We start from the raw sequence: 14,031 nt of genomic DNA, 5'->3' as shown, positions 1-14,031 counted from the left end.
ATGCAACGCGTATACCACTAAGCTATACAGGATGTTGCCGAATGCTTCACAATGTAAACGAAAATATACAAATGATATTCATACCTAATATAAAAAAAAAAAGACAATCATGGTATCCATAGTATCACATCAACCGTCCCAAGCATTAAACGGAATAATCAGTAATCCACGCCGCCACAGAACATTAGAAAGAAAAGAGGTATAGTAGACAGGGTTGTATCAAACAAACACAATAAAAAAAATAAAAAAAATAAAAAAAATAAAAAAAATAAAAAAAATAAAAAAATAAAAAAAAGACCAAGGTATCAGTATCAGGTCGCTTTTGAATGTATGTAGCATGGAGTCCCCCCCAGAAGCCAAAAAAAGAAAGGGATACATATGTATATGTATGTACAGGCGGTGCCTTCGAAGTCGAGAAGAAAGAATGTGCAATTACGCTGTCGGCTCCGTGGGCTCCATGGTTGCTTCCTCGTCCTCTTGGGAGTAGTTGGTTGAAGCGAAGATTCTCTCTTTAGAGCTGATGGCGTTGCGCAAGGAGTCAATATACGTGCGGAATTTAACAATCTCACGCAGCAGATATGAAGATTTCCGTTCCCAGTTTGCCATAGCTTTAGCGGCGTTGGGGTGGCGTGGGGAGAATGCAAGGTTCATCGCGGAACGCAGCTCATTGTGCCGAGAGAGATCATCTTCCACGTTCTGCACGTAGGCCTGCAGGGCCTTCCACTGTTCCTCCTCTGTCAGATTGGAGGCGACCATACTTTGCTGCGGTGGGCTCCAGTCACTGATGTTGACCCGATCCGCGGGAAGTCGGGGTCGCACACCCTGATGATCCATGGAGCTTCGGATAGAGCTTTGAATACTCGGCCGTGCGCCTGACGAAGGCGGCGGGGATCGACTTTCACCGCCGATCAGCGCGCTGTTAATGACACTGTCGCTCCATCCATATTCGATGTTGCTGATGCCTCCTACCAGGGGTTGCTTGGATAATCGCGCGCTCCAGTAATTGGCCGTGGAGACAAATTCTCGGACGATCTCAGGTGTTCCAGCTTGGAAGAGGTGAACCGCCCCAGTAGGCAGACTCAGGGCCCAGACATGAGGACGAGACTTGGAGTATCCAGGCGATGGTAAGGCGCTGGCGATGGTTTGGCGCAGCATGAACTTCCAAAGCTCTTCTGCATTTTCCGTCCAGTTGCCACCACCGACTATAACCCCTCCGCGCTGTTTAGCCTTTTGCCGCATCGACTTGGTGGAGTTGTTGAAGGAGAACAGACGCATCCAGCCTTGCTGTATAACCGCAAAACAGTCATTCCAGTTCCGGTCCTTCGCCCGTTTGTCCACCGCATCTAGGTGATGCTTATGCTTTAGACTTCCCTCCTTGGCCCACGGAGCTCCGGCAAGAGCCAGCGTGTCATCCTCAAGCAGAGGGGTGGTTCGCTCAGGCTCCTCATAACTGTACACCGAGGGAGCAGAGTCCTCCCGAATGATGGCCTGACTCAGAGCATTGGCAAAACCAATAGATTGTTGGTATTCGCCGCGAGGGAAATCTGAACCAAAAGAGTCCACAGAGGCTGAAGTGAATTTACCCAGAGAATATTTACTCCAGGTACTGGACCCAGTTGGACTCCAGACAGATGATTGGTCGTCTAGGCTTGTACGGCTGGAGCCCATCGCCGAAGGAGGATAAAGCCTCCCAGCTCGGGAGCGGGGTTTGGATGACCATCGTGCAGCTCCGTGGCTTGAATTGGCAGAACGACCGCGAGGGAAGATATCGGAACCGCTCTTGCTAATTGTGCTGGGACTCCTACGAAGAGTACCGCTAGAGGGGCCCAAAAAGTTGTTGGACGACATGCGAGACACTTCACGTTCTGGTTGGGCACCAAACAGAGGCAGCCTTTGCTTCTGGATGGATGTGTAGAATTCCTTGAGTACCGCTTCAACCTGTTGCTCCCACGCTCTGACTGTTCCAGTGAATGGCGTGTTAACCAAAGGCCCAGCCCCAGCATTGGCATCGCCATCTTTGTCAAACGAGCTGTGGGTGACCTCTGGAGGGAAAGTTGCGGAGCGTGCCGACGTAGGGGCAGAGAGCGCTTCATGAGGTTGAGTCTTAGAGCGGTTGATTGGACGTAACGTCTCAAATCCTTCCGGTGCGGCATCCATTGCCACTCGGTGGATAGTGGGCATAGTATTTCGAACGAATTGGGATTTGGTCATCTTTGAATCGATGTCAGCCAAGTGAAGATCAGTGTTTAGTAGCAGGATAGAATAGCAAATAGTATGGACAACATCGGTGGCTTTGAAGCCATGGCTTGGGTTGCAATCACACCATCTGGTCGAAAAGGCATCCAGCACTCGATCCACTTGTTGGGTTTCTCCCTTCAGCACCAAGCGATCACAAAGAACCCGAAGGGAGGCAACAATGTCGAGATTAGACCAGTTGTACAGGCGCATATATGCTTCGCGAACCATTGCCCGATCAGGGTCACCTAGCCAAGCGGCAGCAGGCTCGTTACCAACCACCTGATCCTGGCTGTCGAAGAGTCTTTGGGCTTGTTCTCGGTCCGCAGCTGTGGGTCCATCTTCAATAGCTTCGCCAGGTCCATCTGTCTGATTCTCGGTGTCATCAGCTGGTCGAGACTCTTCCTGCTCAATGAGTGGGGTGTTCGCAGCGGTCTGATAGTTTGATGCCGTTGATATAGAATCAACAGGAGATTCACAAACCCGATCCTCAGATGGAAGCGCCAATCTGGCTACATTGATTTGAGGAGCATCGACCTGAGACTTGATGCTGCGCGAGAAATCCTCCACAACGGGGGAAAGAGTAGCAGAGGCAGCAACATTCTGGGACTTGTCCTGCAATGCAAAGTCTGTGGATGCTTCACCGTTCGAAGATCTATCCTTCTCTGCAAGGGGGGAGGGGTCCTGGCCACGAGAGGCAGCCGAGGGCTGAAGAGAAGTCTTCGTTTTGGGAGCCCCAGGAGCTGAAACACTTTCTCTTTTCTTCTGCGCCTGCAAAAATGCCGGTTGTCGAACCTTGGCCTCCCAGTCCGCATTTTCTTCCCGGTCTGACTCCTCGTCAAGGTAAGGATTCATGACTTGCCGCAGGCTGCTCACAGGACTTGGAGCCGCCATAGTATCCATAGTCTGTGGTGCAAGATGTTGAGGAATTACAATTGGTGGAGGAGCGTGGTCAGGCACCGACCTCTTTCTTCTACGGAAGAATGAAGATTTCTTATTCACAACCTGATGGGGTCCTGCGCGAATCGAGGACGGAGAAGCACCCGCAGAGCTTTTGGCTGCCTGCTGAGCTCGTGCCTTTGGGCTGGCGGTCGTCCCATTGGTTTCTCTGCTCTCGGTGTCTCGTAGGTGTGATAGATCGTTGACGTTTATATTTGGTGCATCTGCCGGTCCAGGTGCTGGATTCTTAGATTCGAAAGACACGCCGGAAGAAACCTGGGCGTTCTTTTGTGCTTGGAGCTGGATGGTTGGCGGAGACGCTGGTGGATATGTTGGCCGATATTGTGGTGGTTGCTGTTGGTTCCTGGGGAGGAAAAGCCGGCTTGTTATAGGAGATGGTCGGGCTAGGAGCAGGAGGGTCCAACGAAGCTGTGATGGCCGGAGGGCGGTCAAGATCCGTATCATTCATATTTTGGAAGTCGTTGTCCCGAGCTTTGAGAGTCCCCGTGCCGATATTTTCAGGCCGAACTGTTCGAATTTGAGGGGCATGGGCAGATTTCATACTGTTCCGTCGCGATGCTATCGGTGTCCGCGCGGCAGCAGTTGTCGGTGTCCTACTATAATCGTGAACCTTTCGCGGTCCTGCGGGGACACTCGGGGTGGGCGCAGCATCGTGATCGTCGTACAGCGTCGAGTCCGGACCGACACTGGGATCGGCATAAGGTGCGAACGCTCGTTTTGGTCCACAGTCGAAGCTGGCTGAGCGTCGGCCCAAGCCCTGGTCTGCTCGTGCTCTGGGGATTGTGTATGAGTAGTCCGCGGTAGAGGATGAGCTTCCTTTGCTGCCTTTCCGGGCAGTGTTTGTCCGCGGCATGGTCCCGGTACCACCGCGCGAGCTTCCCACCTGCCGAGGTGTTGTCTTGTGATTGGAACTGCTGTTGCTACGCCGGCCCTTTGCCGCGGTGATTGTTCCATAATGGCCATTCCCATCTTCGTATCCGTAGTCGGGTTCTGAAGATATCGACGAGGAGAACGTGTGTCCACGGTACCGGCCGTGCGAATCGGATTCTTGCGAGTAATGACTGTGATGGTCGTTTTCAAAGGCGGAATTGAAAAGACGGTAGTCGTCTAAGACAGAGGAACTAGGGGCGAATTGATCGAGCGAAAGAAGCATGTTGTCTACAATTGACGTCCGTGTAGCATGTTGCGGGGATAGAGACAGATCATGCGGGTCTCGATCATCTCCCGACTCACTGGTTGTCGTGGGGTTATCCATGGCGTCTGGAAAAGCATCCCGGATGGATGGTCGAGCAGGGTATCCACGCTTGGAGGGCTTGTATCTCGCGGTTTGGGAGGGAGGTGTATGGGGAGGAGAGTACGCTTCCCGTTGCTGGGACATTATTGCGCTAATAGAAGTTAATTCAATTTGTCTTCTTAGGATCAATTCCCACGCGAGGATGCGGTTGGATCCAGGGGAATACCATATAGGTTTTGCTGCGTACCAGATACAAAGTGACTGGAGAAACTGATGGTCCCTGCAGTATCCGATTTGACGGATTGAAGAGTAATTCACCTGGTCATTGCCCAAAGCAATTTAAAAGAAGAAAACATTGAAGAGCCCAAAAGAAAAGGGAATGTACAAGGCGAGTAATGTGAAGAGATAAGAAACCGGGGAACTCCTGAGCGAGTCGGTTTAGCGGTTTAGCGGTTTAGCGGGAACTTTTTTTAAAGTCCGAACGGTGGGACTCTTTTTTAAAATATTTTATATATATTTAAAATATATGAGACATATTTTAAGAATATGAAATACATATGTATGTTCAAAGGAGACAATGATAAAACTGAATAGAAACACATGTGCAGTCCAGGGGAAATTACTTGCCCACAGATTCAGGGGTTTTATACATTGTCTTAAGTACTCCGTACATTAAATACATACATATTTAGTTGATAGACACGTATGTTCTACTTTTACTCGTAAAATGTATATTAATTATACTATTGATATCCGTCCACGGGTACATCACTACAATAGATATCAATATTCCTACCTAACCCCTTCGAATACAATCTGTTAATCTGTTTACAAAAGTACAGTGGAGCCGTGGGGGGAGCTACTTTGTATATCGGATGTTGACTTCCGTGTAACTACTCCGTACGTAGATAGATTATACATATACAATATTGTAGACAGTTATATACACGTATAAGTATTCCATTATAACATCTAAGAGAAAAAGGACTCTCTATTAATATACTCCGTATCTCCTTATTTCTGACTATGCATGTTGATGGTGTATCCTTCTGCCCCTTGCAGTGTCTCTTGAGGGAACCTTTTCCACCTGGAATGACGCTTGTTCGGAAGATATATAATTTAACAACTAGAATTGTAATGCGAGTAAGAAGAGAATATATTATACGGAGTACTGTGTCAATTAGCAACCAAAACATGTTATATAGGTCCCTATATAAAAATCCATACCTGATATACTTAGGTAAACACGTGACCAAGATGACATAACCGGGCCACTTGCATTGGATACTTTACAGGCTATAGTACACGTACAACAACCGGACTGCATTGTGTATGCTCCGAGACTTGATTTCCCTTCTCGAAAAACGGGGTCTAAGATCATGAACCCTCACATCTCTGTCCCCCGCCAACATGCCGGCCCTGCCAACTTCGGCTCAACACCCGCAACTCGATCTAGCGTCCGCATGCCGCGCTTCTTCAAGAGGTAGGACCGCAAAGAACCTCGATGCGAGAGGCAATCACTGATATGGGACAGGCTCTTCAAATTTCCGCAAATGGACTTTGAAATGGCCATTTGGGAGATGACCTCGTTGTTGATCGCACCTAAGAAGGTCTTCAAATCGATATACTACCATGTAAGTGGTCTTGACTACCCTAACTGACCCTCGAACTATGCTGACCATGTCATCGGACCTAGAAACGTGAGTCTACTTATCCCAAGCCTCGACCCCGTGCCTCGATTGGACAAGCACATACAACCATGGCAATGCCAGTTACCATCGCCCTAATCGAGCACTATTGACGCCTTTGAGCAGAAACCAAGAACACATGGCACCGGCCTGATCCGTCATTCACCTACCTACTATCATTCTTCCTCCTCCTCACAGCATTCGCATGGGGCCTTGCTTATACGCCGGGCTTCGGCGCAATCATGCGCCTCACCTTCCTCTTCGTTGTCGTACATTTCATTGGCTCGTCACTGTTTGTCTCAACAATTGGATACTTTATCATCGGCCGTCTATTCGGTCCGAACGGAGCTGCCGCCTCTCTGGCTGGTCTGCGGGGCTCCCGTGGCCGAAGACGAGGTGCTGCTCAGGGCCTATTTACACAGCCAGGGGAGAAGGAGCAGTTGGAATTTGGATATTGTTTTGACGTAAGACTCCGTGCCACAAATCCGTGGAATCTCCAACTTTCTGACAATGCCCTTATATAGGTGTCCAACCGGGCCTTCTTCCCTCTCTATCTCCATCTCTACGTGGTGCAGTTCCTCCTTCTGCCGCTCCTCACCCGTAGCCCGAGTAATTTCCTGGCTACTTTCCTCGGAAACTCGCTCTACCTCTCTGCTCTCATTTACTACACCTACATCACATTCCTGGGGTACAATGCTCTCCCCTTCTTGCACAACACAGAACTTCTACTTGTGCCCATCCTCATATTCGTCGTTATGTGGCTAGTCAGCCTGATTGCCGGTTGGGGCATTGTCATGCAAGGTCGCAGCGTCGAGGGGTTGTTCTGGGGCGTGTGAAGTAGCAAGCTTTCCCGCAAATAGACCTCTTTTCTTGGCTATGTATTCTCCCTGGGATTTCAATCCCGTGTATGAAACTTCAAATACCTTTTTCTTGTTCTTTTTTTTCTTTTGCACTTTGGTTTCTTTTTGACCGGCTCATACTCAGAAAAGCCAGTCTAAAAACGAGGTGTTTATCTAATGCTATTGGGTGTACATGATTTCAATTTACAGTATTGGGCATATTCAACTTGTCTGGTTCTTAATTTCCAAATGACTCAACTGTTTGCTTTCTTTGCTTTCTTTGCTTTCTTTGCTTTCTTTGCTCGTTGTCTAGATGTATAACCAACAACAATTACAACAATTCAACCCAAGTCATGACCACATATAAAATGAAATCCACAAGCTTATTTCTTCTTTCCACCAACTTTCTTGCCTGTCTTACCCAAAGCTGCGGCGCGCATACGATCCTCCCGCTCCTGGGCGGCTTGAGCTCGTTCCTTAGCTTGCTCATCCTTCTCCTCCTTCTCAGCCAACTTGCGCAGGCGCTCCGCCTCACGCTGCTCACGGATAACGGCGAGACGAGCCAGATCCGCTTTCGCTTCATCGGTCTTACCCTCGGCATGCAGCTTCTGGTAACGCTCGCGAGCCTGCTGGGCCTGGACGGCCTCACGCTCGCGTCGGGATAATTGTGAGATATCCTTGACCTTGGCGGCCTTCTTAGGCTCAGCAGTGGGCTCAGCGGCCTTCAGGGTTTGCGAGCGGGACTTGGCAGTATGGTTGGGGTTGGCGGGAAGGTCGTTATCAGATTCTTCCGAGTCTGAAGGGGGTAAATCCCCAGGTTGGGCAGGTCCTTGGCCTCGCTTCTTCAATGCGGCTGCCTTCTTAGCTTTGGCGGCTGCGCGGCGCTCCTCACGGGTTCCTGCTGTGGATGACTCGGTGGGCTTGGACTCGTCCTCGCTGGATTCCTCGGTGCTTTCTTCTTCGGACGAAGAATCTTCCTCGCCCGATGACTTGATTTGGTCACCAGGCTCCTATGAGAGATATCACGGTCAGATTGCTGTTGTGGAACTTGAATTAATTGGGGGTTGGAAGTCCGCTTACGCGCCAGAGACCCATCTGATTACCATCCTTGTCTAATGGCTGGAGATCTCTGCTGAAGTGCTTGCCTCCTACTCATGATCAGCTTCGAGTATCTCGCACTCTGCAGGCGGACACGACACACCTCCTCGAGTGGGCTTGGAGAATTTTCCTCCACGACCGCGGGGCGCCATATTGATATGTAGAAAATATGTGGGAACTTTGAAACGAGGCTCAAGTAATGTATATCTCTATATCTCTATATCGAGAACGAGTTAGCGGGGGTTGGGAGTTTTGCACACAATGGAGGGGCAAAGGTGGGGTGTCGCTTCGCAGTTTCTCATAGAATGTCAAAAATGAACACAAACCTACCTGGAGAATTCAAAGTATTGCAAAAAGACTTGAAATGTGGAAAAAGATGAGAAGTTCAAGAGTCACGAGTCAAAGGCATTAAATCACATGTGGGGGCATTTTCTTCTCGTCAAACCACAACTCGTTGATTTGTTGACATACACCATACACCATACAACATCCATCCAATATATACATAGGTAGGAACATTCATTATCATTATATCTATCCTGACTAAATACATAACATTTTACCTAGGTATAATATCCTATTTTTCAAACTCGAGTCAAACCTGTGCCCACCTTGGTCACTCGGGCTCCAATTAATGTCAATCCACCAAGTCAGGATCGCAGATCCCATGAACATTTGCGCATACAGGTAGTTGCCATCACCACGAACAACTAGCTCACCAGCAATAGGAGACCCTATAAGGGCCGCCACTGCTACTACGCTGAGCACCATACCCATGCGTACACCGATCTTCTTCATATCAGTAGTCAGGGTGCTGAGGGTGGCTGGGAACAACGATTGAATACCTGCAGCAAATAGGCCATAAAATGCGGCAAATGTCCACAGTCCGGACATACCGTTAACCGCCGCCCAGCAGTAGCCAACCAAGGCCGTCGCGAAACTGAACGGAATCAACAGGTTGAGAGGACCGGTGAACTGATCAGCAAGCAGGTTGGGGACCAACCGCCCGATCAATCCGACTCCATTCATTACCAGAAGCAAATCAATGGATCGATCATTTGACACGCCGATGATGTTACGACTGAAACTGCCGATGTAGAAAAAGCCAACATATAGGCCCCAGAAGTTCATGAACATGCCAATTGCAAACAGCAAGTAAGGCAGCTCGGTGAAGGCAGCCCACTCAACAATCGGACCCGTCTTGCGTGGAGGAAGACGCTGCTTGAGAAACAGGACACAGGGAGTCAGCGTGGCTACCGAGATAAAGCCTAGCGTGCGCATTGTCCACCCATATCCGACTTGGGGCAACATCTTCATGATAACAGCAGGGAAAACCAGACCCCCCGTCGCGGAACCCGACGCAACGATCCCAATAGCGATGCCACGGTTCTTGGCGAAATAAGTCGAGACCAAAGCCAAAGTTGGGCAGAACATGAGTCCACACCCAATTCCTTGGCCAATACCCTGTGCTAGGAATAGCTGCCAGTACTTTGTGCAGAGCGAGGTCATGAAGATACTGAAGCATTCCAAGATAGCACCACAGGCCAGAGTAAATGTGAAATAGCCGGCATCGGTAGCCCTGCCGGAGAAAGTGCCAATAAAAAACAACAAAAAGATCTGGATACTCCCGACCCAGGAGATATCTGATGGTGGATGTCCCAGTGTCTGGGAATAGTATGTCTGGAAGACACCGAAGCTATTGATATAGCCCCATGTATTGAAGATGACGAAATGTGCGAGAGCGACCTGCGACCAAGCCTGAAATCCACCGTCCGGAGGAGGACCGAAATCTTTGCCAGATTCCCGAGTGCGCACTGCCGATAGTGTACGGTTCAAAGCGCTGGTGTTGGTGGGTATGTGAGAAAGGTTGGGTTGATGGCCAATGGCTGACTCTTCGTCTGAGGAATGGCGAGTATGGCTTTGATCTATACTCTCGTTCTTTTCGGGTTGCTCTTGGCCATGTTCTTCAATTATACTTGATGGTTTGGAGATATTGGAGGCCATATTAGAAGTTGACATGAGTTCATCTGCCTCTTTTTTGATGCGTCCAAGTGCAGAGCTCCAACAAACAAACAAAATAATACTCTTTTCGAATGAGTCAAACTAAATGGGAAAAAAAAATTCATTACGGAGATCCTTCCGAGCGTCTTCTCGCCTATTCGCAGAGATGGCCGCCTTCCGATGACAGATGGGTCCACTTCCGAGTGAGCATGTCTTCTTTTTATGTGTCTATGGTTGTCTTGTATATTATATTTTGCATGTCTGTGATTTGATGATTTCATTAGTCTCATGGTTTTATATGTCTTGGTCTTTTAGTAGAGTATAACTACAAAGGTACCATAGAGTGTACCTAGATAGGGTATAGAGTATGTATAGGGTCTATAGGGCTGCAATATATCCAATTTCCCATCTTTCTTTATTCTCTCGTTGACTCGTTTTCTAGGCTGTATAACCTCTAATACCTACCTACGTATATATATATGTACTACATAGTATATATCTTATATCAAACCCCACACTTGAGATGGCGCAATCCCGGGGTCCCCGCAAAAAACGGCGGTCTCGGATAGCCACAGTACATGTACCTAAGTACATATGTACATAAGAATGTCGATCTTGTACGATTGTAACGGGGGAAAATTCAATAACTTTCTAACATGTACATACACGTGAGTCTATACAAAACCTCGGATGGCAAAGGACCTGTCTTATCGGGTAAAAGAGAGCATAAACCGGAGTCAAACAAGCTAAAACAATGGAGGGTAATGCTTGTATAAAAACCCTTGAAACAGTGCGGGATGTCTTAATATGAGACGAATGGCCCCTCTAGTAATAGACCAAACAACCTCCAAGACCATGTGGTGATAAATTCTGACACGCCAAATCTGAAACAGATGCCAAGCTCGAATTCCTATACTTGGCTGTGGCGGGTAATCATGGGTTTGTTGGTCCCAGGTGTTGTTTAAGTCTCAGTGATCTTGGTTGGCGCTGCTAAAAAGCATCTGAATTGATCCAATAACGTCGGCCGGTTCCAATAAGTGCCAGCTGGCATCAGTTTGCTTCGAGCTGGCACCCACTGTCACTGAGTAAACGTGGTCGCGTGGTAGATCAAACTTCTTGAGGGCTCGGAACATATCTAAATTGTGCGTTAATTCACAGTTCCAGCATGAATGAGGGTGATCACTCTTTACCTTCATCGGTGAAGTCGTCACCCAAGCATAGGATGAACTCCGGTGCCTTCCCTGGGGCCGTGCCATATTCGTCGACCAACCGCGTGGCGATAAACCCCTTGTTCACAAATGTTGGTCGGACCTCTAGATTGGCTTTGCCTGCCATGACTTCCACATCCCACCGTTTGGCGACAGTGTCCTCCAAAGTCTTTCGACACTCGCGAGCCTGGAACGCACCGTACTCTGGGTCTGCGCGACGATAGTGCCAGGTTAATGCTACCCGTTTCCGTTCAATGAATGAACCCTGGGTTCGCTCCGTGTAATGTTGGAAAACTTCAACTACTTCCTTCTGCCATCCCATATTGCTTCTCTCGGCCAGGTTCTCCCAATCCTCAGATCCGGGCTTTCGGATAAAACAACCGTGCTCGGCACTCAGCCCAAGTTCTGGGATATGGCCCATCCACTCGTCCAGGAAAGCCTGATCCCGTCCACTGATGATCCACACGGCATTTCGTGGGTCGGCTGATAGGCTCTTCAGAGTACGGAGTACCCGATCTGAAGGAATGGCAGCCTGGGGATCCTTGACAATTGGCGTCAATGTGCCATCGTAGTCAAACATGAACAGCCGTCGGCGAGCCTTGCGGTACTGCTTCATTAGTTTTGCGCGATCGAGTGCAGGCGTAGCGACCGATTGGTCAAAGGATGAAAGGTTGGTCAGTAGGCGATTGAGGTACTGCCTGGACCACATAGAAACTGTGTTGGTCACCACATGCTTGTATAGCTTGAGGTGTTGCTCTTTTCGCTGCTCATCTGGCATATTCAATGCTTGATTGATCGCTCCAGCCACTCCAACCATATCCCACGGGTTGATGTGGATGGCACTGGGCAGGGTGCCCGCAGTACCGGAGAATTCAGAAAGAATCAAAGGGCTGTGGTTGGTCTGCTGACAGACAATATATTCCAGACTCGTTGTGTTCATGCCATCTCGCACCGTAGTGATTAGTCCGACATCGGCTACACGCAACAGAGCGAAGTACTCGCGCGGGGACAAATATTGCGGATAGTACTGGACGGGCGAGAAACTCAAGGAGCCAAATCTTCCATTGATGGTCGAAACCAAGTTGGATATTTGGCCAGCGATCTTGTTGTCTGGGTCTTCCTTCTCTTCTTCCACGCTAGTTGGACTCGTCACCTGGATGAGGACAACTTTGTCACGCCATTCCGGGTAGCGCTCCAGGAAAATTTCGAATGCCTGCAGCTTCTGCGCGACGCCGCGAACACTGTCCAGCCGATCGCGGCCGACGATGATTTTCTTTCCAGCATAGAGCTTGCGAATACCCAACACGGTCTTCTCAATATCGGGAGCCCCAAAGGCGGCTTTTTGAATCGAACGTGCGTCGATGCCAATAGGGAAGACATCCACTGCAACATGGGCCCCGTAGGCATCAACCCCAGCAGAGTTAGACTCAAAGCCCAAAACCCGTGTGCAGCACGAGGTAAAGTGTCGAGAATAGGAAAATGTTTGGAATCCAATCATGTTGGCACCCAGGACTCCCTCTAGGATCTCCTTGCGCTTCGCAAGACACCGGACAAATTCGCTGCTGGGAAAGGGCGAGTGTAAGAAGAATCCCACGTAGATATTCGGGATACGTTGCCGCAGCAGACTGGGCAGAAGGAACAAATGATAATCATGAACCCAGACCACGTCTCCTTCTTGATATTCCTCCACGATGCGATCCGCAAACAACTGGTTCAGGCGCACATAGTCGGCCCACCACCGTCGCTCAGACCGGCCATCTGTCGGGCCATGTTGTTTATAGTGTAGTAGAGGGTATAGCTCACGTTCGGCGTAACGGCGCCATCTCCCTTGATCCTTCAGCAGAATAGTCTCTTCTGGTTCTTCTGATGCGTCCGACAACCACACAGGCAATACCCGACCATGACGACCTGAGCTCAATTGTTCATCGAGTCGTTCTCGGTCCTGTTGGGTGACACTAATTCCCTCTACCAATGGATGTGCGGGTGGCTTCTTGGTTCCATCCACGGGAACAGGCGCAGCAGCCTTGTTCAATTGTTGGTTAGCAACAAGGTTACTGGGAGTTAGGGGTGCCTTGACTGCAGAATTGGGATGTATTTGCTGCAAGGGTGATTTCAAGTCCACAGCAGGCTCGACCTCCCCGGTCCAGCCTACCAACGTGTGTGACCAAGAAGTCTCATCCGAGGCGAGATGTGCAAATGAATCGAACAGCGCTGAAGTACCAGAGCGCGACTTGAGCGTCTGTTATCCGGTCAGCCAACACGATCTCCTAGAATAAATAGAACTATGTACATACCCAGTCTGATCCCGATTGAAAGTTGAGCTTGTATGGTATACAGAAAGCGGCGCTGATGAGGCGGCCACTCAAACGAAGTCCTGGGTGTTGTACGCGTGGATCGGTCTCAGGGGACATGGGAGAGTCCGAGGTCAAGCTTAAGCGGCGCAACAGATCCATGCCGGATGAGGCTCTCCCTGCAGTCTGCACCGGCTGGGACTTGGTCTCAGACGGGTCGGTGGTTACGGCCTTGGCCCGGGGGAGACTGTCAAAGTAGGAAGGGGCCTCGCTTGACATCTTCTCCAGACTAGGTGTCGAATTGGTCGCTTGGGTGTATGCTTCATTCTTGAGGGCCCGTAATCCAGGCCCAACGAGGACAGGGTTTGGCTGGTCATCGGGAACCTGCGCGGGGCTCTCTGGTTCGGACATGACGAGCAGCCGAGCAGCGCTTATATGATGGGGAAGATTGAGGATGAGATCCGACGTGTTGCAATT

The 14,031-nt window shown here is 49.6% G+C and overlaps 5 protein-coding genes across 5 annotated transcripts; 1 reads left to right on the top strand and 4 right to left on the bottom strand.

Annotated features, from left to right (window-relative positions):
• Nucleotides 1–432: 432 nt before the first annotated feature.
• On the bottom strand, nucleotides 433–4,573 carry N7519_008826 (Sec7 domain protein; the record flags this gene model as incomplete). The annotated part of the gene is made up of 2 exons (XM_057295599.1): nucleotides 433–3,413; nucleotides 3,451–4,573. The coding sequence occupies 2 exons, from the start codon at nucleotides 4,571–4,573 to the stop codon at nucleotides 433–435; spliced, it is 4,104 nt and encodes a 1,367-aa protein (XP_057143481.1).
• Nucleotides 4,574–5,808: 1,235 nt separating this feature from the next.
• On the top strand, nucleotides 5,809–6,953 carry N7519_008825 (unc-50 family protein; the record flags this gene model as incomplete). The annotated part of the gene is made up of 5 exons (XM_057295598.1): nucleotides 5,809–5,912; nucleotides 5,964–6,063; nucleotides 6,126–6,129; nucleotides 6,244–6,581; nucleotides 6,642–6,953. The coding sequence occupies 5 exons, from the start codon at nucleotides 5,809–5,811 to the stop codon at nucleotides 6,951–6,953; spliced, it is 858 nt and encodes a 285-aa protein (XP_057143480.1).
• Nucleotides 6,954–7,339: 386 nt separating this feature from the next.
• N7519_008824 (PDGFA associated 1 family protein) lies at nucleotides 7,340–8,206 on the bottom strand (the record flags this gene model as incomplete). The annotated part of the gene is made up of 3 exons (XM_057295597.1): nucleotides 7,340–7,966; nucleotides 8,037–8,104; nucleotides 8,158–8,206. The coding sequence occupies 3 exons, from the start codon at nucleotides 8,204–8,206 to the stop codon at nucleotides 7,340–7,342; spliced, it is 744 nt and encodes a 247-aa protein (XP_057143479.1).
• A 432-nt stretch (nucleotides 8,207–8,638) lies between these two features.
• N7519_008823 (putative MFS monocarboxylate transporter) lies at nucleotides 8,639–10,058 on the bottom strand (the record flags this gene model as incomplete). The annotated part of the gene is given in 2 exon segments (XM_057295596.1): nucleotides 8,639–8,655; nucleotides 8,666–10,058. 2 exon segments carry the CDS (start codon nucleotides 10,056–10,058, stop codon nucleotides 8,639–8,641), a joined length of 1,410 nt encoding a protein of 469 aa, XP_057143478.1.
• Nucleotides 10,059–11,023: 965 nt separating this feature from the next.
• Nucleotides 11,024–13,965, bottom strand: orlA (putative alpha,alpha-trehalose-phosphate synthase subunit Tps2; the record flags this gene model as incomplete). Its single annotated transcript, XM_057295595.1, has 3 exons — nucleotides 11,024–11,190; nucleotides 11,246–13,502; nucleotides 13,558–13,965. 3 exons carry the CDS (start codon nucleotides 13,963–13,965, stop codon nucleotides 11,024–11,026), a joined length of 2,832 nt encoding a protein of 943 aa, XP_057143477.1.
• Between the last annotated feature and the right edge of the window lie 66 nt (nucleotides 13,966–14,031).

Source organism: Penicillium mononematosum (assembly GCF_028829835.1).
Source record: "Penicillium mononematosum strain IBT 11891 chromosome Unknown utg000005l:1.0-9366267.0:1.0-9372171.0, whole genome shotgun sequence".
Classification (NCBI taxonomy): Eukaryota; Fungi; Ascomycota; class Eurotiomycetes; order Eurotiales; family Aspergillaceae; genus Penicillium; species Penicillium mononematosum.
Note: the sequence above shows the minus strand (reverse complement) of the source record. Positions and strands in the feature narration are given on the sequence as shown.